Source organism: Danio rerio, chromosome 17, assembly GCF_049306965.1.
Source record: "Danio rerio strain Tuebingen ecotype United States chromosome 17, GRCz12tu, whole genome shotgun sequence".
NCBI lineage: Eukaryota > Metazoa > Chordata > Actinopteri > Cypriniformes > Danionidae > Danio > Danio rerio.
The window spans coordinates 21,421,983-21,447,773 of NC_133192.1; the positions used below are offsets into that span (position 1 = coordinate 21,421,983).

General features: G+C 34.7%; 2 protein-coding genes across 2 annotated transcripts in view; both read right to left on the reverse strand.

Annotated features, from left to right (window-relative positions):
• Window positions 1-1,434, reverse strand: part of ryr2b (ryanodine receptor 2b (cardiac)) — a 119,842-nt gene extending 118,408 nt beyond the window's left edge. Inside the window, exon 1 of the mRNA XM_068214574.2 lies at window positions 1,287-1,434. Within this exon, the coding sequence (XP_068070675.2) occupies window positions 1,287-1,331 (45 nt within the window). The 5' untranslated portion in view covers window positions 1,332-1,434. The remainder of the gene's footprint in view (window positions 1-1,286) is intronic.
• A 1,412-nt stretch (window positions 1,435-2,846) lies between these two features.
• On the reverse strand, window positions 2,847-25,791 carry actn2b (actinin, alpha 2b). Its single transcript, NM_001037573.2, is given in 21 exon segments — window positions 2,847-5,407; window positions 5,517-5,675; window positions 7,442-7,507; window positions 8,508-8,654; window positions 9,039-9,218; window positions 10,677-10,811; window positions 10,902-11,084; window positions 11,699-11,839; window positions 11,929-12,037; window positions 13,541-13,691; window positions 13,816-13,963; window positions 14,463-14,693; window positions 14,782-14,874; window positions 15,164-15,249; window positions 16,388-16,469; window positions 19,723-19,801; window positions 19,925-20,012; window positions 20,328-20,414; window positions 20,538-20,657; window positions 20,736-20,850; window positions 25,511-25,791. Coding segments are annotated over 21 exon segments (2,688 nt in total). The 5' UTR covers window positions 25,640-25,791; the 3' UTR covers window positions 2,847-5,248.

The window sequence follows — 25,791 nt, forward strand, 5'->3', positions numbered from 1 at the left end:
AGCGTTCACCTGATTTGGATGTAAATACCCTCAAATTAAAGCTGACAGTCTGTAGTTAAAGCAAGTTTTATATGTATGTATATATATATATATATATATATATATATATATATATATATATATATATATATATATATATATATATATATATATATATATATATATATATATATATATTAAAGTGCAAACAAAGCATCTACTTTTTTGTAAACAACATGTGTGCAAAACAAAGGTCAAAATTTAAGATGACTAAAAGTTTAATTGTCATTTAGCATAAAAGCTATATTTTTGCACTTATTCTGACCTGAACTATACATAAAAGAATAAACGTTTTAATCAAAAACTTGTAATAAAAGTAATAAAAGAAATCAAATCAAAACATTGTTTACATTTTTAGTACCTGTGATTTATAAAACAAATAACATTCATAAAAAAAAAATTATAAACAAATAAAACCCCCATATGATAGATCCCATATTTTAGAGTGTGTTGTACCGTTACAGTGCAGCCTTATATGGACAGAATCTCAGCATATCAGTCTGTGAATGGAGAATTCCAACACCTCTAGCTTGTCATCAGAGTTTCAGTGATCAGCAGCGGCTCACAAACACACACCGTCTGACAGCTGTATCACTTCTATTATTAAGCTATTATTAGATTTGAAAAAGAATGATTTTGCAGTTATAAATCATTGTGCTAAAAGACATCAAGAGAAGCAGTGAATTAAGTTTGTGTGTGTGTGTGCATTAGAGAGAGAGAGAGAGAGAGAGAGCGAGAGAGAGAGAGAGAGCAGAGTGTCCCATTTATATCCGTTTTGGAGATATGGAGCTCACACACACTCTCCAGTTCCTCTGTTACTGATAACACAGTAAAAATAGACAACAGTGATATGGGTCAACTCTCTCAAATGTGATTTTAAACACTGTAAATCCCTGCACTGTAACTGTATATATAAGAATAGCCCCAATTATGCACAATATTGTAAGCAACTGCTTAAGTGAACACGTGATATTGCATTAAATAATAAAAAATATATTTACAATAATATCTGTGAAGCAACTTCAGATATGCTGGAAACATGTGTGCGCATACATACGAAAATATCTCTAAAAATCTTTTCTAAAGCATCTTTTCTAAAGCAATCTAAAACGTATGTTCAAGAAGCTAATTAATGACCAATTACATCAATCTAACAACAAATTAAACTTTAGAGTAATAATTAACACTTTTTCTACTATAAAGAAAAGGCACAGTGAATGCATCATAATATATTGCATTTTACTTACAGTTCGCAGAAACTGGATTTCGTCCTCCGCTTCTCCTATATCCATGTTCAGAGAATTTGGATGCGGTTTGTACAAGGAACTGTGTTTGTGTAAAGCAGAGAAGAGCTTCACTCACACAGCCACAGGTGCTGAACTCATCCCGGGACAGAGAGAGGCCACCATACCACCCATCATGATATAATGTGCTGCCATCTGATAAAGGTAAAGTGGGAAAGAACGGCCTTCTCCATATTTGGTCAGTTACAATGGAGAAAACAAGCAAGCAATGAGGAAAAATTAGAGAGAAAACACAAGCATAAAGAAGATAAATAATGAGAATACACTGTAAAAGATGATGAGCTCCACATAATTCCCCGAAAACAAATTGATTCAATTTCTTTTTTTCTTTCTTTACAAATGAAGTAGATTGAACATAAGACAATTAAATTGTTTTTAAAAAAAACTCAAGAATTGTGAAGTTTCAACTTATTTCCATAAGTAGTTTGAACAAGTTATTAATTACTTAAAGCTAATAAACAAGTAAACCAAAGCAACAAGTTGACATTACAAAAATAAAGTAAGTTAATTCATTGTAACTTGAAACTGTTAAGTAGACCTAATTTTTAAAATTATGCTAATTGTACTCACTTTTTCACAAGTCAACTCCCTTTTTACAGTGTCAGACTATTTTAGCACGTCTGTTTTCAAATAATTACTGTAATATTACATATTTGGTGCTTCATGAAGTCAATAAAGTCTACAATTGTAGTCTGTATGGACTTTAGAAGACACACTGGAGTATGGAAGAGCAGATTTATTATACTGTATGTCATTTTACAAAATACGGAAAAGCTTGAAAAAAAACCAATATGGGTGTATTGGGAAAAAAAAGTGATTGCTTTTTTTTTCTTTTTTTAAAGTGAGTACAATTAGCATAATTATAAAAATTCTGTCAACTTGACTGCTCCAAGTTACAATAGGTTTACTTACATTATTTTTGTAAAGTCAACTTGTTGCTTTTAAGGTAATTGGTTAACTCGCATTAAGTAACTAGTCACTTATTACAGTTCATTCACTTAATTGTTTGAACAAATTTAAATGGATTGTACATAAATCAACAAAGTTGTGTCCCATAAAACCGAAGAATTGTGTTAATTCCCCACATTTTAAATAAGCCATTAAATCTTTGAGTGTTTTTTGAGTGTAATCTCTTAATTAATATAACATTTAACTTTCAATATTACATAAATGGCAGATACATATGTAAAAAAAAAAAATTGTGTAAGATATTGTATATGCATCCGTAAAGAGCAGGGGTGTCCAAACTCGGTCCTGGAAGGCCGGTGTACTGCATAATTTAGCTCCAACTTCCTTCAACAAACCTGCCGGTAAGTTTCTAGTATACCTACAAACAGGTTGATTAACTGGTTCAGGTGTGATTAATTGGGGTTGGAACTAAAATATGCAGGATACCGGCCCTCCAAGACACCCCTCCAAGAGTTTGGACACACCTGGTATAGAGGCTAATATTAATAACAGACTGTTTAAAACATGAACAAAAGAAGAGACTTGGGCAATTGATTTATGTCACTGTAAAACACATTTTATTTTCCTGTTCATATAATTCAACACCAAACATTCACAAATCTTTCAAGAACAAAAACTTTTTTTGTTATAACTGATTTGAGGTGTTAGCAAATTTTCCTTCCGTCAATGAACAACGAACAAGAGAGGCCAGCTGAACTGCTGTAGTCATGAAAACCAGCCTGAATAACACCCAAAACATTTATGAAATGAAGACAATCAATCCCAAATTACTGTTGAAAAGTAGACTGGGTGAAAAGTCTAAGGATTCACAGAATTTTCCTCTCTTCATTGTGAATGTTTCTATGCTGTCTCAGCAGAAACAAGAAAGCCACTGTGTTATGCAGAATCATTCCATTCTAAACAGTTTACTTACTTTCTGCAACTCTAAGTTCAGTATTTTATCATCATTTCTGGTGTTGCTATTCATATTTAACAAGCCCTGTTGTCCTCTTACGGTCATCAAACTGATGTGCATGCAATTGAAATATATAGAACCTGTAACTAACAAATGAGAATGAAAGATTACCTTTTCTGTTTTTGTACAAGCCATTACTCTATACTGAATGTAAATCAGGCACTATCGGTATATAAGGATTTCAGGCGATAATCATGCTGTGGAAGTAGTAAGTAGCCTTACAAACAAAGGAATAATATGAAAGGAATAACGAGAAAGCTTTCTCAATTTGGTGATGTTTCAAATGTGCAAAATCTTACATACTGTAGGTTTAACACTAACACACAAAACAGATTTTGTGCTTGGAAAAATGGAACTGGAAAAGATCAATAAATGCATAAAATACAAAATAATTATCTGTATTTAACTTCAGTAAAGTAACAGAATCATGTGCCTCATATTCTCATGCTTTATTAGCTCTCCTGCAAAAACTTAACTATTTTTCATATATTTCCCAACTGCTGTTTAAAAAATATCCAACTCATTTTATACATAATGGTTTTAATAACTAATTTGTCTTCGCCAGGATGACAGTGGATCATATTTTACTAGTTATCTTGCAAGAGGCTATTTCAGCTTAAAAAGATATTTAAAGGCTTAACTAGGTTAATTACGCAAGTTGGGATAATTAACCAAGTCATAGGACAACAGTGGTTTGTTCTGTAGCAAATTGAAAAAAATGTACATTTAAAGTCAGAATTATTGGCCCCCATATTTATTTTTTTCCCAATTTCTGTTTAACGGAGAGAAAAAAAAATCAGCACATTTCTAAACATAATAGTTTTAATAACACATTTCTAATAACTGATTTAATTTATCTTTGACATGATGACAGTAAATAATATTTTACTAGATATTTTTCAAGATAATAGTATTCATCTTAAAGTAACATTTAAAGGCTTAACTAGGTTAATTAGGCTAACTAGGCTGATTAGGGTAATTTTGCAAGTCATTGTATAACAATGGTTTGTTCTGTAGACTATCGAAAAAATATATAGCTTAAAGGGACTAATCATTTTGTCTCTAAAATGTTTTTTTTTTATAAAATTCAAAACTGCTTCTATTCTAGCCGAAATAAAACAAATAAGTCTTTCACCAGAAGAAAAAAATGATCAGACATGCTGTGGGCTAATAATTTTGACTTCAACTGTATATTTCTTAAGGAGGCTAATATTATTGCCTTTAATTTTTAAACAGCTTTATTTCAGCCAAACTAAAAGAAATTAAACTTTCTCTAAAATAAAGAAATATTATAGTTAATAATACGAAAATTTCCTTGCTGCTTAATTTTTGACAAATATTTGAAAAAGAATACACATTTCACAAGTAGAGTAATCATTTTTCTCTGAACTGTTTAAACAGTATTAAAGAGGAAAATGTCAAACATTTAACTTTTTTACCAACACATTACAGTCCAACAAGTCTATTCAGGAAAACTTTAAAGCAGTTGGAAAAATATGAACTGTATTTGATAGATTTAAAATGCACTATCTAGGAATTTATGTCAACAAGCCATGTAAAGTGTTCATCCAATCACTGACGCAACAAATATCCAACCTTAAGCCTGGGTTTAGGTTCTACATTGAGAAAAGCGAATTTATTAATACCCTGGGTAAATTACGAGTAGTGGGAATACCAGATTTAAGCAAGACCCAGGTTTAACCACTTCAAGAGTGACAAGTTCTATTGTGATTCTAAAATTCAAACCATTTTATGCGTTGATGAGGATAAATACTTTTTCCCTGTCACAAAATATGTATTGCATTCTTCTGATAAAGAGACGTTAAACATTTCAAATCAGCTGTTCATCAAAATACATCAACAGATTAAAAGTTAGGCTTTGTTCTCTTTATTATGTTTTCATATCTTGGTGTTAAAAGGTTAAAAGGTTACTTGGTTAACAAGTGGGATGGGATTATAAAGGTCAGACGTGTTGACAGGGTTAAAGGTCACTTTCTCCATATAGGGCGGTGGAGAAGGCGGTGTAGTCCAAGGCTCCAGGCAGGGCCCCGGGGCCACAGTAAGGAGGCATTCGACTGATACAGTACTCGGCCTGGTCTGGAGGAAGCTCTCGCCTCAACTCATCTGACAGAATATACGGCTGTACAAAACACACAGACACAAAAAAAGGTTTTATAGGAGTTTTTCATGTGCTAAAGCCTATTCTGTAGAGAAACTCTGAGGGGTTAGGTAAACAGTGTAGCACACACCTTGTCTGCAGCGAGGATCTTGAAGGAGGCAATGACCTGTTCAGCTGTGTCTGTGTCTGCTGTCTCTCTAGTCATGAAATCAATGAAGGACTGGAACGACACATTGCCTGAAGCATTTGGATCCACCAGCATCATGATCCGAGCAAACTCCACCTCTCCCTAAAGCAAACACACACAAGAGTACAGTACATTCAGAGAAACGAAATACTTTTATTTCTGAAAATGTAAATAGAAATCTATTTAAAACATTATTCCACATCCATCATGATCCGTCTATTCAATTCAAGTTTATTTATATAGCGGTTTCACAATAAATATTGTTCCAAAGCAGCTTTACAAAAGGTGCCCATTATGGCATTACCATCAAATTCTGAATAGTTAAAGGTATTATTAGTTACCAAAATTTATTAGTTGCCAATAACTAACTAACTAGTAACTAAAAGCTTTTAAGAGTTAAACTTATTATATACAAACATAGTTAGCATACAGTTACATAGTATAGGGGTGATATCTATGTGCACTAGTTCAATGAAGTGTATTTGTGTTTTATGTATATTTGTGTAGTCCTTGATCACAATACAATGGCTTTTTTAGATCTGTTTTATCAAAAAAAAAAAAAAAAAAAAAAGATTTTTAATAATAATAATAATTATTATTATTATTCCTTACATTTATATACAGTAGGGCTTTTCTGGGCACTCAAAGCGCTTTACACATTGGGGGGAATCTCCTTATCCACCACCAGTGTGCAGCATCTTCCTTGAATGACGCGATGGTAGCCATTTTGCACCAGACCACACACCAGCTGATTGGTGGAGAGGAGACACACTGATGAAGCCAATTATGATATGGGGAGGGTTAGGAGGCCATAATGGGCAGAGGCCAGTGGGCAAATTTGGCCAGGATGCCAGGGTTAAACCTCTACTCTTTTTCGAAGGACATCCTGGGATTTTTAATGACCTCAGAGACTCGAGACCTCGGTTTAACGTCTTATCCAAAAGACTGCACTCACTGAGCAGTATAGAGTCCCCGTCACTAAAATGGGGCATTAGGACCCACACAGGCTGTTGGTTGAGCAAACCCCTGCTGGCCTCACTAACACCACTTCCGGCAGCAACCTTGATTTCCAATGTATTCTCCTATCCAGGTACTGACCAGACGCAGCCCTGCTTAGCTTCAGTGGGCGACCATGTGAGAATTGCAGAGAGCTTTTTAAATGAAATTGGTCAAAAACTAAAGATGTTAGTATATATACAGCTGCTACATAATGATTGACATTTTAATAGGTGTCCTTGGAAAATCGTGGTAAAAATCGTGGTAATGATGGTCATTATTTAGCTGTTTGAGAAAAAAGAAACTATAATAAAAACAATAACACTTTCATTATTTGATAACCCCTTTTTGTCTTGGAACGCAATGTTTCTGACAAACATAACTGTGCAAAATAATGAGATTACTGTTTTTTAAATAAAGTTTATCTTACATTGGCAAAATAGCTTCTGTTTTGATTTAAGCATGAATCTTACAAAATTGTATTGGATTTTATCTTTAAAAAGGTCAATGGCAGAAAAGTTCAAATTAAGCCAAAGAAGATTCAATTATAAAGATGACATGCAGAGTTCAGATGCAAAAGCCTCCGTTGTGCCGTCTAGAATTCTCTTCTAAAATGAGCATTTTTCTCCTGAGTTTATGTTCAGTTATTTCAGTTTAAAGGCCATGAAATAAACAGAATCTTTGCCATTACAGTGAAATTACTGAACCTATACACAGGAGTCTGAGAGAAACGCTAATTTTAGATCATTTTCAGACCGCACTAAGAGGTTTTTGCATCTAAACTCTTCAAATATTTTACTAAAAACAAGATCAAAATGAGTGATTACAATTATTTTTAGTTTGTAATCAGTAAACCCTAAATAAAGCCCTACCAGATCATAACCCATCGAGATCAGACAGGCCCTAAAGTCATCAGAATCCATGCCCCCGTTCTTCTTCTGCATGGCAAATATTAAAGGGTAGAAGACAAGAGTAGGAATAATAGTAGAGAAGGAGACAGCACCTAACACAGAAACATACACATGAACACACAACCACAGACAGAAAAAACACAAGAGAAGGACATCAGAACTATTTTCTGCCACACAGGGACTGCATATTTATCCTTCTACATGAAACAAAACCTATATTTGGGGGTCACAGTTTAGTGGACATGCTGGTGGTTAGTACCTGTTTGTCATTTCCCAAATGCCCAAGACTGATCAGACATGCTTTAAACTCATCAGGCCTGACTTTACCCCTGTCCTCCTGAGAGCAGGTATCCACAACACACAAAAACATGCACAGAACAGTCATTTAAAATAGTGATTGTACGATTGTGCAATATTTATCATCTATGAAATTTATTGTCATTTTATAACAATGTATAAGCTGACATTATCAAACATGTCACTGAAAAAATCTTCAGTCCAAATCGCATTATGAAGACTAATAGAATGTAATTCAAAACATCCTAAGACAGTTAATATTACAGATACAAGGGTACCATTTTCCCAAATATAAGACAAACCACACGTGGTACTGATAATAATAAAACTGATTATTGTAAAATATTGCCTGTTTGTTAGCTTTATAACAAACTTAAGTGTATTTTAGTCACAAATATCTACTTGTGTCTTTAAATTAGATTTAATATGACATGTTACAAACTATTTTTTATTTCAAACTGAATTAATTCCAGAAACTGTTCTTTTTTTAAATGATCAAAAATTATTTACCAGTCTAGCCTTGTGAAGCCTCTGAAGAAGTGAAGGCACAACAAAATCAGATATCAAATGAATGTGTCCTATAGAGATTTAACAGATGCTCATATGATGCTCGGTCAAAATAGAAAAGTGGTTAGTTTAGTTTAGTTCATGTGATTTAATAACAGTTAGTTTACATTTCATACAACAAGACATGGGCTGTAGAATAGTATGCAGAATCTGAATACAGCACCCGATCAAAATGGTTGAAAGAGGACCGGAACTCATGCATCTGCTCCTGGCTGATCCCTTTTGCATCACGGGTCAAAATTTGAGTCTCGATTTCATTAATTGTGCGAGCAATCGTGGTCAATAGGAGCTCCCAGCCAACGCGAACATGCTGCAGAAGAAAGAAATAAGCATCAAACCAAATGTTAGATTTGCTTTCTATGTACACTATCATTTTATTCATTCATTTTCCTTCGGCTTAGTCCTTTATTTATCAGGGGTAGCCACACCAGAATGAACCGGCATCTATCCTGGCATATGTTTTACGCAGTGATTTCCCTTCCAGCTGCAACCCACTACTGGGAAACTGTACATTACTAGTCAAAAACAATTGGTGTCAGCAATGTTTTTCAGTATATTTGATACATTCTCTAAGCTTTACAACTGTTTGTTTGGATTCAAAGCATCATGTATTGACCCCAATCTTCAATGTACAGTAGTACAGTACGTTAGGAAAAATAGTTTATAATTAAAGATGAATGTTTAATATATCTACCTCCATAGTGTAGTTAGTGTGTTTGTTGTCAAAGATAAGTGACTCCTGAATGAGTTGGTGATCTCCCTCAAGTCGGTCTATGTTGGATTTGTAGCTGACGATCACATGCTCATACTGCTTCAGTTGGGTCATCTGATCCTCCAGAGTTCCGCCCATCGCCATAGAACAATGACCAATTTCCTTTCAGAGAGATAGATGAACTTATATGTCATTTGCATGACACACACTGCAAAAAATGCTGGGTTCCACACAATTCTTTCATGTTGTCCCAAAACATATTGATTAAGTTAACTTAAATGTAAAACAATTGTTATTACAAAACAAAAACTGACGAATTGTTTTGATTCTGCTCATTTTATATGAGTAGTTTAAACAACCAGGGGTGCGTTTCCCAAACAATGACGTAACTCACTACTGAACTATCATAGTACGATGCATCGTTTGGGAAAAGAATGATGTAGTGACAAGTGTTTCCCAAGACCCCTAGTTTCTCTGTTGCAGATCCATCACTCGAACCACGTCATTTATAGCATAAAACACCCATAATGATGCTCTAAACGGGGAGGAGTTCAACTTCTTTAGAGAAGAACCCATCATTTCTTTGCCGAAATTATATTGTTTTACACAAACATGCATTTAAAATAAAATCTATTATTAGTTTTGGTAAAAACATGCACTCGTTTTCCATATTAACTAAAATATATGTAAATGGCACATTTGTTGTGTGTTGTGTTTGCTTTACTAATATTACTGAGAAGTTGAACATTACATATTTTATTCTAAAACAAAATTACTTTAAAAAGCTAACACTATTCTAATATCATATCAATATCAATAAATAAATAACGAGGCTATTTATTAAAAATGAAATGTATTATTCATTAGGAAATTAAAAAAATCCTACTTTGACAATAATATTAATGATGACGATTATTTTTATGATTATTATTATTATTATTATTATTAAGTAGGATTTATTTTTTTGAAAAGTCTACTTTTACAATTTGACACATGCAAACCACAGTAGAAAGTTAACCAACCGGCCAATGTCATATACAGTACAGATACTTAATAAATAATCTACTATAGATTAAAAGAATTAATGTATGCTGTTTTTTTTTTGGTTTCACAAACTTTGGAGACGTAACATAAGATTCCGCTTATAAATAATAGGTCACATAGCTTTCGCAATGAGGCTTTGTTCAAAATGATATCAATGTTTTCAAAGTGCACTGCGAAGGGAGCACAATTGTACACATGAAGATCGCTAAAACCGAACTGTAAAAATACTTTTAAAGCAAATTACACCTAAGAGAGATGACTTTAATGCTTTTTTATTTTTAATAATTCCAACTTTGAATGTTAGAATGTTCTAAATGAATAGGGCATAGGGGGATATGTGGGAATAGAACACAGCCAGAAATTATGTTTCTAACTGCAGCTCCAGAGGTGTAGTTTGAAGTGCTCAAGTCTGCGACATAGTTTGCAAATGTTCGTTGGAGCGATGGATTTGGGAAACGGCTAATCAACAAACTATGTTTGTAATGACGGAACTTGCGACCTTAGTTGGCTAACGATAGTTTTGGGAAACGCATCCCAGGACAGAATTTTTTCAGGTGATAGTGAAGCAACACACACCTCCATCCTAGTCTGTATCCAGGGTCCGATGAGGTTGGCTTGGGCAGCAAACTGGCGTCTGAGTCTTTCGTTAGCATGCTGTCTCGCTAACTCCTCCTGCAGTGCACTGTCACGCTGGGGCACCAGCTTCTTCACCTAAATATTTCAACAGAATTATTTTAAAATATTCTAAACAATCTCTGCAAAAATAGAACAGCAATCATTTGTGTGTGGTGTGTGTTTGACCTTGTCCCATTTGATGGCAATTTCTTCTGCAGTAATAGTGCTGTAGGGATTTGTAAGATCTCCACGGATGCCATAACTCTGGAAGATCTTCAGGACTTCCTGCTGAATGCCAAGGATCGCCTGTCTCTCTGCATCTGCCTCAGGAAGGGTGGCCTTAAACTGCTCATGAGCAGCTATCAGAGTCTACAAACAAAACATACAATGTATATTATTTTATATAATTACTGTAGTTTTTTATTTGAAATAAATATAGGTATAAGTTGCATTTACAACTTATACCCTTTACTAACCCCAAACTTTTGAATACTGAAGCCCAAATGTATGTTCATATGACTACAAAACACTACAAAGTTATTATGAAATCAAAATCACCATGCATACCATACCAGTGTGCTATAAAAATAATAAAAATCCTGTAAGTGTCAGTATTAAAAACCATCTTATTGGTGGAGTTGCCCTTATATATCAGCAGTAACATTTACATTACATTAAACTCAACTAAACTGAAAATCAACTATGATGACTGAACTGAAGCTGTTTTAATTTACTAGAACATTATACATGTTAAGCTGCTTTGACACAATCTAAAATGTTAAAAAGTCTAAAAGGGCTTATATTGACGCCAATCTGCCAAGAAGACAGGCCTTGGAATGAGCCACTTTATGTAATAAGACAAACATTAAAGTGAACTACAGTGATCAGTATAAAATAAACAAAAAGGGAAGTTGATGGCCACTTGAAAAATTCATGCTGTTTTATTGAAGTCCACATGTGTTTGTTTAAGTAGCTGTGTGTACCTGGACTTCCTCAATTGTGTGCACAATGAACATGTCCTGCAAGTCTTCCATAGCTCCTTCCATCCAGTTATTAAAGGGTGCAGATCTCTTTGCATATTCCAGAAACAACTGATCCACCGTCTCCAAAAGTTTCTCTGTCCTCTGCACATATTCAAATTTTTAATTGTTCTCCATTTTTGTGTGCTAGTATATTTTTTGTAATATAAAAAAGTAGAAAGCAGAGAGCTTACCTCCAAAGCCTCTCTGCGTTTCTGGGTGAGCGTGCCCAGATGGTCCCAGAGGTCACAAATACTTTGACACCTTTGATTCACGGATGCAACATCATGATAGTCCAGCTCACTTCAGGAAATCAAAACAGAGAAAGAAACTTCAGGAAATCAAAACAGAGAAAGAAACGTCAGGCCACATTCTCGCATTTGCTGTTGAGCCTGTCTCCCTCTAGCGGTTAATAGATGTAGTAGTCATAAACATTGTGTTCATGCAATATTCCACACATTTTCTTTCCCTACTTGATGTTAGTCAAGGTTCTGTGATGAAAATCAGTTTAAATTTTAAATTATTTTAAAACTGTGCATCTAAAGCGCTGTTTAGAAATAAAGTAATACATTTTACTTAGTTATACATTTTAAAATTAAGATATTATCATCCATAGGATCTGTTTATTATTAAGTACGCACTGTAGCTTTGTTAGTTGTGCATTTAGATGCTTACACTTATTAAAGCATGATGGATTTTGATTTGCTGTAATGGTGGCATTATTTTTAAATAAAAAGGATTTTTAATAAATATTATGAATTTAGTTTTCTGGTATTTTTACTTTGTGTGACTCTATGATAGTTCACAAAAACACTAGCTATTGACATGTCTGCAACTTTATTTCTTCAGTAGAACATTAAAGAAGCTTTTTAGTATAACTAATGCATTAACCCTTGACTGGGATTTTATTGCCACAAATGATCAATTTCAGCTTTAAAAAAAGCTCTTCGTTATTTTCGATGGAAGAAATAAGTCACTTTAATCTTGGATGGCCTGAGAGCGAGTAATTTAACAGGATTATGCTTGAACTATACCTAAAAAAACTACTGTTACATTTGTCAAATTAAACTTTAAAAAGTTGTTCTTTCTGTTTGCCTTTTGTTTCCAAATAGACTTTAGCATGCTAATCATCTTAAGTACGCTTTATAGGTTATCAGTAATATCACACTGTACTTACTGAGACAACGAAAAGGTCAAATGCTGTCAGTCACTTACAACAAACATGCATACACACACACACACACACACACACATTAACCAGGCCTGCAGGGAGATAATGAATACTAAAATAGGAATCCAGTCATTCAAACGTCAAAGTATGCTGTAAGTCTGGTGTGTGCATGTGAATGTGTGTGTGTGTGTGTGTGTGTGTGTGTGTGTGTGTGTGTGTGTGTGTGTGTGTGTGTGTGTGTGTGTGTGTGTCAAGTTATGGATAAGCAGAGTGAGAGATAAAAAGCTGTACAGAGCCTAAGGTGATGAGAAAGTGAACGTGACAAGTTACTTACAAAGACCAAGTACGCCTACCATTCAAGAGTTTGAAGCAAGATTTTTTTGTAAGTCCCATATACCTAACATACCTGTATTTATTGCATCAAAAATACAGTAAATTCAATAATATAGTAAATATTGCAAACACAAGGAAAAAAAGCTGAAAAGTACATCGTTTCGACGAAATGGGACTTTACCTATAAAATGTTTTACACATTTTTGCTGAATGTATTAATTTCATGCTAATCACAGACGTTTGAACAGTAGCTGAAGTTTGGAAAAAAGGGAACGTATTTTTGAAATGTGTAAATGTCATACTTGAGCTCCTGAGCAATAGCAGCGATCTGCTCAACTCTGTCCTGGTGTGCAGAAAGGTCACTCTCAAACGCTTCGTGTTTCCGCAGCAAAGCTCGCACTTCCATTAGAGACGCTGACTCGTAGTCCTTCCGGGTCAACATCTCTTCCTTACCTATTTCAAAACATAATCAAGCACCGCTTAGTTGACAATTACCCATCCAAAGAGGCATACAGTACATCTTACACAATTGGAGAATAGAAAGATGTTACTGAAGACACTTTTGTCCAGAACTGACCTGTAGCCCAGGACTCATGGTTAGTAGCTTTCTGTCTGAATTTCTCAGCTAGATGCTCCACTCTTTCCAGCCTCCTGATCTCAGTCAGCAGCCATTCCTCATAGCCCTTCTCTGCTTGTTCCAGCCCTTGCCACGCACTCGCTATGTCCTGCTCAGACAAACACACACCAATGTCTGGGAAATTGTGAAAAATAATTAAGCTGATTGTTTCGTAAGTGTGCTATTTTAATGCCATTAAGTATTAGGCTTGCAATTTTACTCATGTAATAATGATGTATAATTAATGATTAGCAATAATAATAATTAGTTTTATACATAAAGTAAAACGATAAACATGAAATAAAGCAAAATCAAGGAATACATACTTTTTATATATAAATAAAATATATTTTCAGTGCATTTTATATATTGCATTAAATCTAGATACATAAACTACATTTAATTAAAGTGTAAACAAATTTAAAATATATAAAAAAATACACATTCAATAAGTAAATGAAGATAAATCAATGTATATTATTGTTATTATTGATCAAACTAACTAATACATACAATGAATGAATGGAATGAATAAATGAAATCACTGGGTGCCCAATTAGGTAGCCACTTAAACATGCATCACTTTATTGTGTGGGATAAACTCTCACCGACACCATTTTGCCCTCAGAGGGCATAAACGCAGGCCGGTTGCTGATGCGGAGTTTGGTCTGCAGCGTGTTGAAGCTGATTTCCAGCTGACATTTCTCCTGCACTTTGGGTGGTTTGTGCATCCTGCGGTAATCTCGAAAATCTTCCAGCTTCCTCTGCATCTCAACCATGGTCTTCTCAGCTGCACGATTCTCCAGCCAAGGAATGGTACGTCTGATCCACTCCAACAGCTACAGGAAAGTAGAGAGACATTTCGGAGAAGTGGAACAAATATCCATGTGCGTCTGATATGTATTAGACTACAATGTGTCTTCTCACCTCACTAGCCAGCCTTTCATAATCCTCCATCAACTTCTCATTTTCCTGATTCACTCCAAGCACCTTACAGATCCTGTTCGCAGCAGTTTCAGCCTGAGCAGGAAAAATACAGTAAGAACAGAAGAAGAGATGGGCGCCCACATGTAAACATGATACATGGCAATATATGCAAATTACATTTATGCCACACTAGTTCATATTTGGATTTCACATACATTTTATATGCAAAACATGTTTCTAAACATTGCAAAAATCACTATATAATGGCCATATACTGTATTTGAAAGCACATATTTGAAATGTTGCATATATGACATATGTGAAACCCAAATATAAACTTGACAAAAGAATCACTCAGTCTAACTCATGCAAAACTCAATACCTGCTCAGCTCCAGCAAATGCATGGTAAAAGCAGGACACGTATGTCATAATAGCCCTCTCATCAGGTTTAGGGGTGCTCAGGATGTCTGATGGGAAGGAGAGAAATGAAAGACAACTACAGCTGAAGTCAGAATTATTAGCCCCCCTGAATTATTAGGGGCCCCTGTTTATTTTTTTCCCCAATTTCGGTTTAACAGAGGGAAGATTGTTTCAGCACATTTGTAAGCATAATAGTTTTAATAATTCATTTATAATAACTGATTTATTTTATCTTTGCCATGATGACCGTAAATAATATTTTACTAGAAATTTTCAAGACACTTCTATACAGCTTAAAGTGACATTTAAAGGCTTAACTGGGTTAATAAGGTGAACTAGGCAGGTTAGGGTAATTAGGCAAGTTATTGCATAACAATGGTTTGTTCTGTAGATTATCGGGGAAAAAATAGCTTAAAGGGGCTAATAATTTTGTCCCAAAAATGTTTTTTTTTAAATAATAACTGCCTTCATTGTAGCCGAAATAAAACAAAAAATACTTTCTCTTGAAGAAAAAATATTATCAGATATACTGTGAAAATTTCCTTGCTCTGTTAATCATCATTTGGGAAATATTTAAAAGAGAAAATAAAATCAAAAGGGGGCTAATAATTTTGAATTCAACTGTACATCAAGTGAAGGTGGCAATAAGGTGTAAAGGAAGACAGTACAAATACTATAATCAAAGACAAGACACAATGTTCCTCTGCTAGTTTGACTGAAGAATGAACTGAAGACACTGTACATTTGGGTGAAACTATATTTCTAAAATTTCTAACAAGCTCAGGGATGAGCTGTACCTTCTGAGCCTCAGCAAAGGTGTGATAATAACTGGAAATATATGTCATGACTGTCCTCTCATCTGGCCTTTGGCTGCTAACTAGGACTGAGAAGCAAAAGCAATATTTTGTACTATTTCACAGTTAAAACTGGCATATTTTTGCTTGCTTGAAATCCTTTTACAGTATTGTATTTTTGCTACTTTGGAAGAACAACAAGTCTTGGTCTAGAATTTCATCTTATAAAGGTTTCTTGACAAAATATGTGAGAGGTTTGTTTGTCACAATCAACTATGACATATTCAGTAGACCTTAATCGGAATACATGGCATAATGGTTTAGTGTTTTACAATAACAGAGTCTAAAAAAGGCTGTATTTTAAAACTCATATTTTATGCTTATGGTTTACCCTCTGCATCCAGCATTTTGGGGATGTCCAGATGTTTTTCAGCAATGTCAAATGCCAGATTTAAATTACCCAGTGGATCATCCTACAGGAAAGGAGAGGAACGGGCACAGTGTCACCAAACGTCATCACATAAACATTGTACAAAAATTATCGTCTTTTTTCATGCATGAGGAAGTGTCAGTATTCAGGAGCAGCTGGATAAGAAAACTTTCACATTTAAAATTATTAGGGAGAATAAAAATAAGTTTTTTATATTAGTTATCTGAAAAAGAGTTGCCTTTAATATACAAAAGTTTTGAAATGTTTGGGGATTGTGAGATTTTATATAGATTTATTTTTTGTTTGAAATTATACTTTGATTCAACAAACCTTCATACTGATTCATTGTTCAAAAGTGTTAGTAAAATGTAACTTACTATACTTAAATTAAATCCTATTCTGTTGCATTTTTTATCTACTGTATGTGTTTACAGTTTTGCCATTACAGAAATAAATTATATTCATTCAATCATTCATTTTCTTTACAGCTTAGTCCCTTTATTAATCAGGTGTCGCCACAGCAGAATGAAATGTAAACTTATCCAACATATGTTTTACGCAGAGGATGCCCTTCCAGCTGCAACCCATCACTGGCAAACATCCACACACACGCATTCACACACATGCACTATTGTCAATTTAGCCTATACCCAATTAACTTGTACCACTTGTTTTATGGACTTGTGGAGAAACCAGAGCACCCAGAGGAAGCCCAAATGAACATGGGAGACATGCAAACTCCACACAGAAACGCCAACTAACCCAGCCGAGGATCAAACCAGCGACCTTCTTGTTGTGAGGCGAACGTGCTACCCATTGCGCAAAAGTCCAGCCATAAATTATATAATATAGTATAATAAAATTATATGAAAATTCATTGTCAACTAATAATGTTTTACAATTTTATAGTTGTATTGCATTATTTATGGGATGCTCTGGTGTGCAAGTGAGACTTCTTTCTAAAACATGTATTAATTATTATGTATTAAGAGTATAGTGCATCAATTTCCTTTATTCTGTATTCACAATGTGCGTGCATGTTTATGGTAGCATTTATTTGTGAATGTGTATGTCACCATAGTCTGGGGATTAAGATTTTGTTCTGCATGTCAATAAAAAGCCCCATTGCAGGACATCAGCAGCTGCAGGGGATCCAAAGGGTCCGAAACCCTCCTGATGCTTTTGTCTAAACTGGCACCACAGGGCCATGCTAAATGCTGGATTACCCCATTCAAGCTCACCTGGAGCCATCAGTGACAGCTGAAAGGGATAGGCATGTCTGTTTCAGGGGTCTTTTAATCACTAACCAGTGAACTGACTGACCCGGACAAGCTAAATAAATCCTTAATCTTCAATGGTGAGATCCAGCAAACTAATTAAAAGCATAGTTCTCATCCACTCATTCACACATACTTGGAATATGGCTGACAAAATATTTGCTCTCAATATAAACCTAGCACCCTTTTGGAACTGGTTAAAAATATCCTTTGTATGGTTCTCAGCCACAGTTATTTATAATTAGATTTTTTAGAAATCATGGTATGTGGATCACTTTTCCAAAGATCAGTTCCAGATGGGGATTATCTTAAAACCAAACGATCCTTTGAGAAAAGTGTTGTGGACCAGCTTTTTTTTGATTGCCTTATGACTGTAGATCAGTAAACCAAGCTAACAAAAGCTACGTGCAAATTACAGCTAAAAATATCAACTAACAAGACACATTTACACCTACCAACAACAAAACATACACAAGTCTTCAATCCAGCCTCTACATGGTAACAAAAAAATGTCAATTAATAATTTCCGTATTTTGTGATTCACGAGTTTTTTCCATTTATTTATGGTTGTGAATTGAATTGTAATCTGCTCTGTTGACTTTTGATATGACAATTCAACAAAATGAATTTTATTGACACTTTATTAGCACAACACCAACCCAGACAATATGTTACTTTAAATTATAAAAAATGTTAATTAAAGGCACTTTTCAAGGTTAAAAGTTGTTGGAAGAAAGATCACGATCCCATAATGCTAACTTAATATTCTATTAAGCATGAAAGACAGCCTGCACCATGCATTCAAACAGTCTTCCTAAGTGTCTTTCTTTCTTTGAAATAACCACAGATTAATATTCATATTTATTCATTCATTTTCTTGTCGGCTTAGTCCCTTTATTAATCCGGGGTCGCCACAGCGGAATGAACCGCCAACTTATCCAGCAAGTTTTTACGCAGCGGATGCCCTTCCAGCCGCAACCCAACACACACATTCATACAAACTCATACACTACGGACAATTTAGCCTACCCAATTCACCTGTACCGCATGTCTTTTGACTGTGGGGGAAACCGGAGCACCCGGAGGAAACCCACGCGAAGGCAGGGAGAACATGCAAACTCCACATAGAAACGCCAACTGAGCCAAGGTTCGAACCAGCGACCTTCTTGCTGTGAGGTGACAGCACTACCTACTGCGCCACTGCCTCGCCTAATATTAATACTCTTAGTGCTAATAGAAACAATAAGAAGCAGTCACTTGAAGTAAAGTTTAATTAGGTATAATAACTTTTAAAAGACATCCAATAATCCAATGGATTCATACGGATTACTTAAAAGGTGGATGTTTGCACATTTAGGAGCTTCAAAAACGTCAGTTTCAGAGCGTGTGTAGAACCAATATTTTATTTAATATTCTAACAGTGTCGTTCAAAAGAGGCATATAAACTATATAACATTTTTTAAAAATTGAACTATTCTTGTTATAGGAATACTAATAGATAGCTTTCTTTAGATACTTTGGATCTCGTTGATTGGAATTATACTCAAGATGAAGATTGCTGTTTGGCAGGACTGAAGACTGTATCTATTGAATAAATTTTCTACTGAAAAACATCACCTTATATATAACATTATAAACACATAAGCTACCTTCAAGTTCTTATAATCAATCAGTTGTGGTCTGTGTCTATGAATAAGGGCACAGAAGGCCAGTCCACTCTTCCAGCTATTGAAGTCACACAAAAAAGATGATGTGCATGCAAAAAATAAAATGAAGTTCTACTAAGCAAAAAGTCAAGCATTAATGTTTAGAGAAGGTCCTCAGATTCCTGATGGGGGGAGTGTGTTGGCGTGATGAGTCTGATGATGGAATATTTTGACACATGTTAAACACACACTGGTGCAGTGCTATCAGTGACAAGGAACATCAGGAAATTGTGGCAGAGGTGTTGCTTTAATACTTTGGTAGGACTGTTAGACTAAAGGTCTCAGAAAGTTAATTTGAGGACACACTTGTGACCTTGTTGAGCTTGGCGTAGTCAATGAGGTCAGGCCTGTGCCTGTGGATGAGAGCGCACAGCGCCAATCCATCCTTCCAGCTTTATCAGAGAGAGACAATCAGGGTCATGTTGAAAGCAATATAAAACTGAAAATATATGCCTATAAAATAGCCGATAATTTTTTTAAAGCACAAAACGTTTCATCCCCAAACAGAGCCTCACCTGACATGGAAGTTTTGAACATTGACATTTCGGTACGGGGCAGTCTTTCTCTGACACCACAGCAGAAGTCCTTCTTTGGCCGAAGTTTCTAAAAGGTGATTGGTGAATCGTACAGAATAATACTCATTGACTGAAAAATTAGGTTCTAGCTAAACCTATTTTTATACCTTTTAATTTCTAAACTAAACAAAGTAGACAGTTAACGACCTCACCCTGTCAAATCTTCTCATTAATTTTAGAGGCATTTATTTATTTCATTGTAGCAGAACAATTTTTGTACACAAAGCGGTCCATAAATCCTTGAGATTTGATATAACGAAATCTAAACATAAAAATAAAATATAAAATATTTTGCTGTGCAGATGTTGTGCCTCTTAGCATGAATGTGATCAGCTTTTTTTACCTTCAACAGAGATATCCTGAATGGCAAAGCGAAGGATGATTGTCCAGATCATTCCAAGAGTCATTTTCACATTACCATCCACAATTTCTGCAAAAATGAGAGCAAACATATGGCTCAATAAAATAAGAAAAGTAGAATTCGTTAACTTTACCTGCTAATTTCTCTGTTTAACAAAACCCAGATTTATGCTTTAAATGCAAAAAAGAATACCTTCAGCTCCAATGGAGACCAGTTTCACACCTTTACTGGTGATGAAATCCAGGGCTTTATTGACATTAGCTATCTTGTGAAAACGCATCTTCCCTCTGTCAGGCTTGGGTAACCTCTCACCTGCCAAAATACAGCTTGGCATGAAAATATGAATTGTTATATAGTGGAAAAACAGTTGAGAAAGTTCATTGTGTTTACCTGAGATGACTTCAAGCAGCAGCATTAGTTTGAGGCCATTTCTAAAGTCCTCCTCTATGTTCTCGATCTGCGTCCCAGCTTTTCTCAGGTGAGAGTTACACCAGGCAGTGAACGTCTAGAAAACAAACACAATTAATCCTCTTCACCACACACAAACTTACCTTGCGTACCAAAATTCTTTTTGCCAAACAATCGTGTTGCATACGCTTCATGCACTCAGTTCATGCCTTGTTAGCATAAAGAATCCTTGCACAAAATCACAGTCTAAAAGTCACTGCCAAATGTGTGGCAGTAGGCCAGATTTGACCTCAAGACTGTTAAGTCTAAACAGGTTTGTTGTGATACCAGGAAACTACTGGCAACTGTGCCAATAAAAATAATTAGATTGTTCTTTAATTCTGAATTTATTCTTAATAATGAATAAAATGTGAAGGAAACTGATATGTGGTTATGACTGATATGTGGAAATAATAGATGATGCCAAAACGTCTGTTCTATATTTAAACAATGATCTTTGAGAGACAAACAGGAAGTGTAATCAGACCAGTCAACGAACTATATAATGGAACTGGCATTACAAAAATCCCTGACACACGCTTGCACTTGAGTTGTACTGCTGAGTTCATCCTTCAGAAATAGCCAGCACCACTTACATGTGAAATAAGCTACAAAGCTGAAAAATGTGGGCTGCTGTATATCATCTATATATATATATATATATATATATATAACCACTTTAAGGATTTGGGTGCTAAAGTCAAGACCATCTTCCCACACATCAGCATCTGCATTCCAGAATGAATAACATGTATCCACTCAAGTTCTTGCAACAATTTTACAACTGATTCATAAAACTCAATATGGAGCACAGTATTTTATAGCCTGTTTTGGGCCCTGTACTATCTCACATTTAGAAGAAAATAAATACACAAGACATGAATCATTACCATAATTCTGATATATTCATGTATGAATAAATACACACACACACACACACACACACACACACACATTATATATATATATATATATATATATATATATATATATATATATATATATATATATATATATATATATATATATATATATATATATATATATATATATATATATACACACACACACATATATATGTAATGTAATGTAATGTAATGTGTATTTATATAGCGCATTTATTGTGTTTATTGTGTGACCAATCATAGCGCTTCACAATCATGGGGGGGGGATGGTTCTCCACACACACACACACACACACACACACACACACACACACACACACACACACACACACACACACAATTCAATCCATCTTGTTGGCAAATTGTGCAAAACTTAATTAATATTTTGGGCTAACCTTCATGGTAAATATATTAGACAGTGAACTTTTTAGTAAAAAAAATAATAATCTGGACCTAATCTAATGTATAAAAAAAAAATTTATTTCCAGTTTCTTATCAATTAATTTACATAAAGTTAATTTTAAATAATAGACGCAGCATTAGCATAATGGGAAAACAAAAATGCTAAATGTAATGACTAGTGTCACCAAAGTGACTAGTAATGTTGAAAATAGTTTCACAGAACAAGGCATGGCTGTACGTCTGCCCACATCTGTATTAAGTTGCACTCTCAAATCCACCGCTACCCTTTGGCTGCTTTTTGGACTCAATGGAGCGTCTTTTTAATCCTTCAAAGCAGGTTCAGTCCTGCCGCAGTCATTGCTGGGCAGATGAAAGCTTTACTGTGGACTCCAGAGTACATTCCTGCGAGGTAAGCATGTAAAATTAGCTCTCTCTGCAGAGTCTGCTTATGATAAGGGACCCGATGAAGTAGACTTACACTGAGACGAGAAAGATATGAGAAAGAATGTGGTGTATAACACGTTATTTATCGCACTGCTGGTTCATTTCATCGAGGAAAGAATTACATTCATTCTGTAACGGTGTGTCGACAATGACATACCTTTCTGGGGTTATGGTTTCTAGAAGAATGAGAAAAAGGTGCTGTGCTTGCTTGGTAAGATAAAAAATTGCTAAGTATAAACAGAGTGCATGAGGCATAGTTAAAGGCCTATAGGAATTTTATCATCACACAACTAGTTCTAGACAAGTGGTTCCCAAAGTGTGGGTCAGGACCCCTCAGGGGGTCACAGGACAATGACGAGGAGTCGCTTAGTGATTTCTAAAACTCAAACAAATTTGATTAACCTATTAAAATTACCATATTTTATTCATAAGCCACACAAGATAGAAACAATAACAATATACCTACAGATAAAAAATTATCAGAGTTTAAAATTGAACTCTGAGTTGATTTACGGAGAGATTAAAATACTCTGAGTTTTCACTTAACCTCCTTTCTGAAATGGGCCCCTAGAGTGTTTAGATTAACCACACAGCAATAGCGTCAGCCGCAGCAGATTGATTTTATGGAGCCGAGTTAAACTTTCTGACAACCTTTATGGCACTTTTATACATTAAAAATAAGATGTTTAGGGTTAATATTAAATTAATAAATGATTATAAAAATGTACATGGTTATTAGACTTTTGCATTTTTGTATGTCAACACGCTCATTTTATGCCTATAGTTGTGTGTGAAACGTTTGTATATTTAAAACAACCTTCAAGAAAAATAGGGGTCGCGCAACACTGACATTATTTTGGGGGTAAGCAGGCTGAAAAGTTTGGGAACCCCTGTTCTGGACAAGTAAGTAAACATGCTGTTAAACCAACAAGTGGGGCAGTTGCATTGTTTCCTTCCCTTTCTTAAGTTCAAATCTTAAGATGCTTTTTCTGCTCAGAGTCCCCGAGTGGAACAGGTTTTACTCTTGAGAACAGATTAATTAATTAAGGCCAAAGTAAGCAAGAATTAGAAAGACGAGATAGAAAAAAAAAGAGTATTAAAGGAATAGACCAACCAAAAATTTTAATTCTGTCATTTAGGAACACAAAGGAAGATAAACTGAAGAATGATGGAATAAACAGCCGTTGACTTCTTTAGTCCTATTTTGAGATCCTACACTGTAAAACCTAGTAAGTTAAGGCCACTCAAATTGTTTTTAAGAAAACCAATTGCTACAAACCATTTGAGTTAAACTAATTTGTATGAGACCTGTGAACTTCTAAGTTAAAATAATGAGGTATTTAATTAACTCATTATTTTCAAGAGTTCTAAACTGTTTTCAAATGAGTAGAATTAACTGTCAGTAAATTTTGAGTTAACTGCACTCATTTCACTTGATAAAGTTAACTGATGGGTTTTACAGTGTACTATAAAAGTAAAGGGCTGTTTTTTTTTTCTTCAGAATTTGTTGTTTTTTTTTTGGGGGGGGGGGGGGTTAGATGCATGAAACTGTTAAAGTGTAGAACCACTTGAGTGTGAGTAAATGGTGGGGGAATTTTAATCTCTTTAAGGAAGTAAAGACTTTTTTTAACAATGCAAGAACAATAACAAAAAGGCATCAACACTTTTTAAATTACACTAAAGACCGAGATAAACTATTTACATTCACAATCTTTTCATCCTCATTAATAATAATACAACAACATATATAAATAAATAAAATATTTAAAATAAAATACATGATAAAAAACAACAGGGGAGTTGAAGTTCTTAAAATAATCCTCTAATGATGAATATAAATATCTTGCTTTTGGCTTTTCATCTCTCCAAATGTCTTCAAATATATCACAAATTCTTCTTTAAACACCACTACATTTATGAATACAAATTTTAATAATATCAACATTTTTATTCATTTTATCTTTTTTATCCATAGTCTCCCATGAGAAGATCAGTCTATACAGATATTTTTCCGTTGTATTCAAACTAATACTTCGTTCCCAAAATGTTTGTACCAAATTACTTTGAAAAATTAAGTGTTTAATTGTTTTAATATCTAAACACAAAACTGGTATACATTTGAGTTACCAATTTTGAAGACAATAAAGGCTTAAATAAGGAATACCCCTTTTGTATAACCCTGCTGACTAATAAAACAAAACAAAAAACAAATCCATCATTTACTGATCATCATCTGACTATCATCACTGCCCAATTAAGTACTTGTCAATTAAATGTCACTGTCCACTTCAACTCAGAACATATTCCCGCACAACAGAAAAGTGCTGCTTACTGTATATAAATACACAGAAGAATTCTCCACCAAGGACAGCGGATTAAGCTACTATAATGCCTTTTGGTCGTGGAGTTAAAATTAGCCCCTGCATCCATTCTAATCCCAAGGACGTCATCCTGTGCTGGAAGCATCTGTTGACAGTCCGCATTCCAATCGTATCAGCAACAGAAACACAGAGCCGCGCGCTGCTATTGTTAGTTCGGTACCCGCTGCATCCATCCTCAGCGCGCGCTCCCGACAGCCGGAACAAAGCGAAAAGCCGACGTGGAACTCGACGTTTTAAATAAATATATGCATAAAAACACATATTAAGTTGTTACTATTATTAAACTATTTATTATATATTAATGACAAAAAAATTATTAAATGATTACTATTAAATCCTTACAAATATGGCACAAGTAGCCTGAAGTAGGCTATTTTTAAGATCAACAAGTGTTCATTTTACTTAAGTCAGACATATCAACGTAGTTCTTATCGAGCAGTATCTCTAATGCGAGCAGTTAGGTTATAATTTAAAAAATAATTATAATATCATTTTAATTAAAAAATCTAACTTATATTTTAAGTATAGCCCACTAAAAGACAATAGAAGTAAAGTTTTTATTCAGTGAAGGCCAAACTCTCTTTACCTTCCTTTGTTGCTTTTCCCATGCTGGATCCAGCAGTAAATCCCGGTCCCATTCATCCTCCTGCATCATGTACTCGTCTATTTCATATCCGTTATCATAAGGCACTGAAAGCTCGATCTGATTCATCATTTTCGCGGTTTATTCTCTTTTTCAGTGGGTAACTCGTGAATATTAGTCTCCTGAAGGCGAGTTGTTGGTGTAATTGGACTCGAGTATCTCTGTTTCCTCTGTTCCTGCTGGTTTCCAGACTCTCTCGACCGGAGACGGAGAGCGCGTGCACT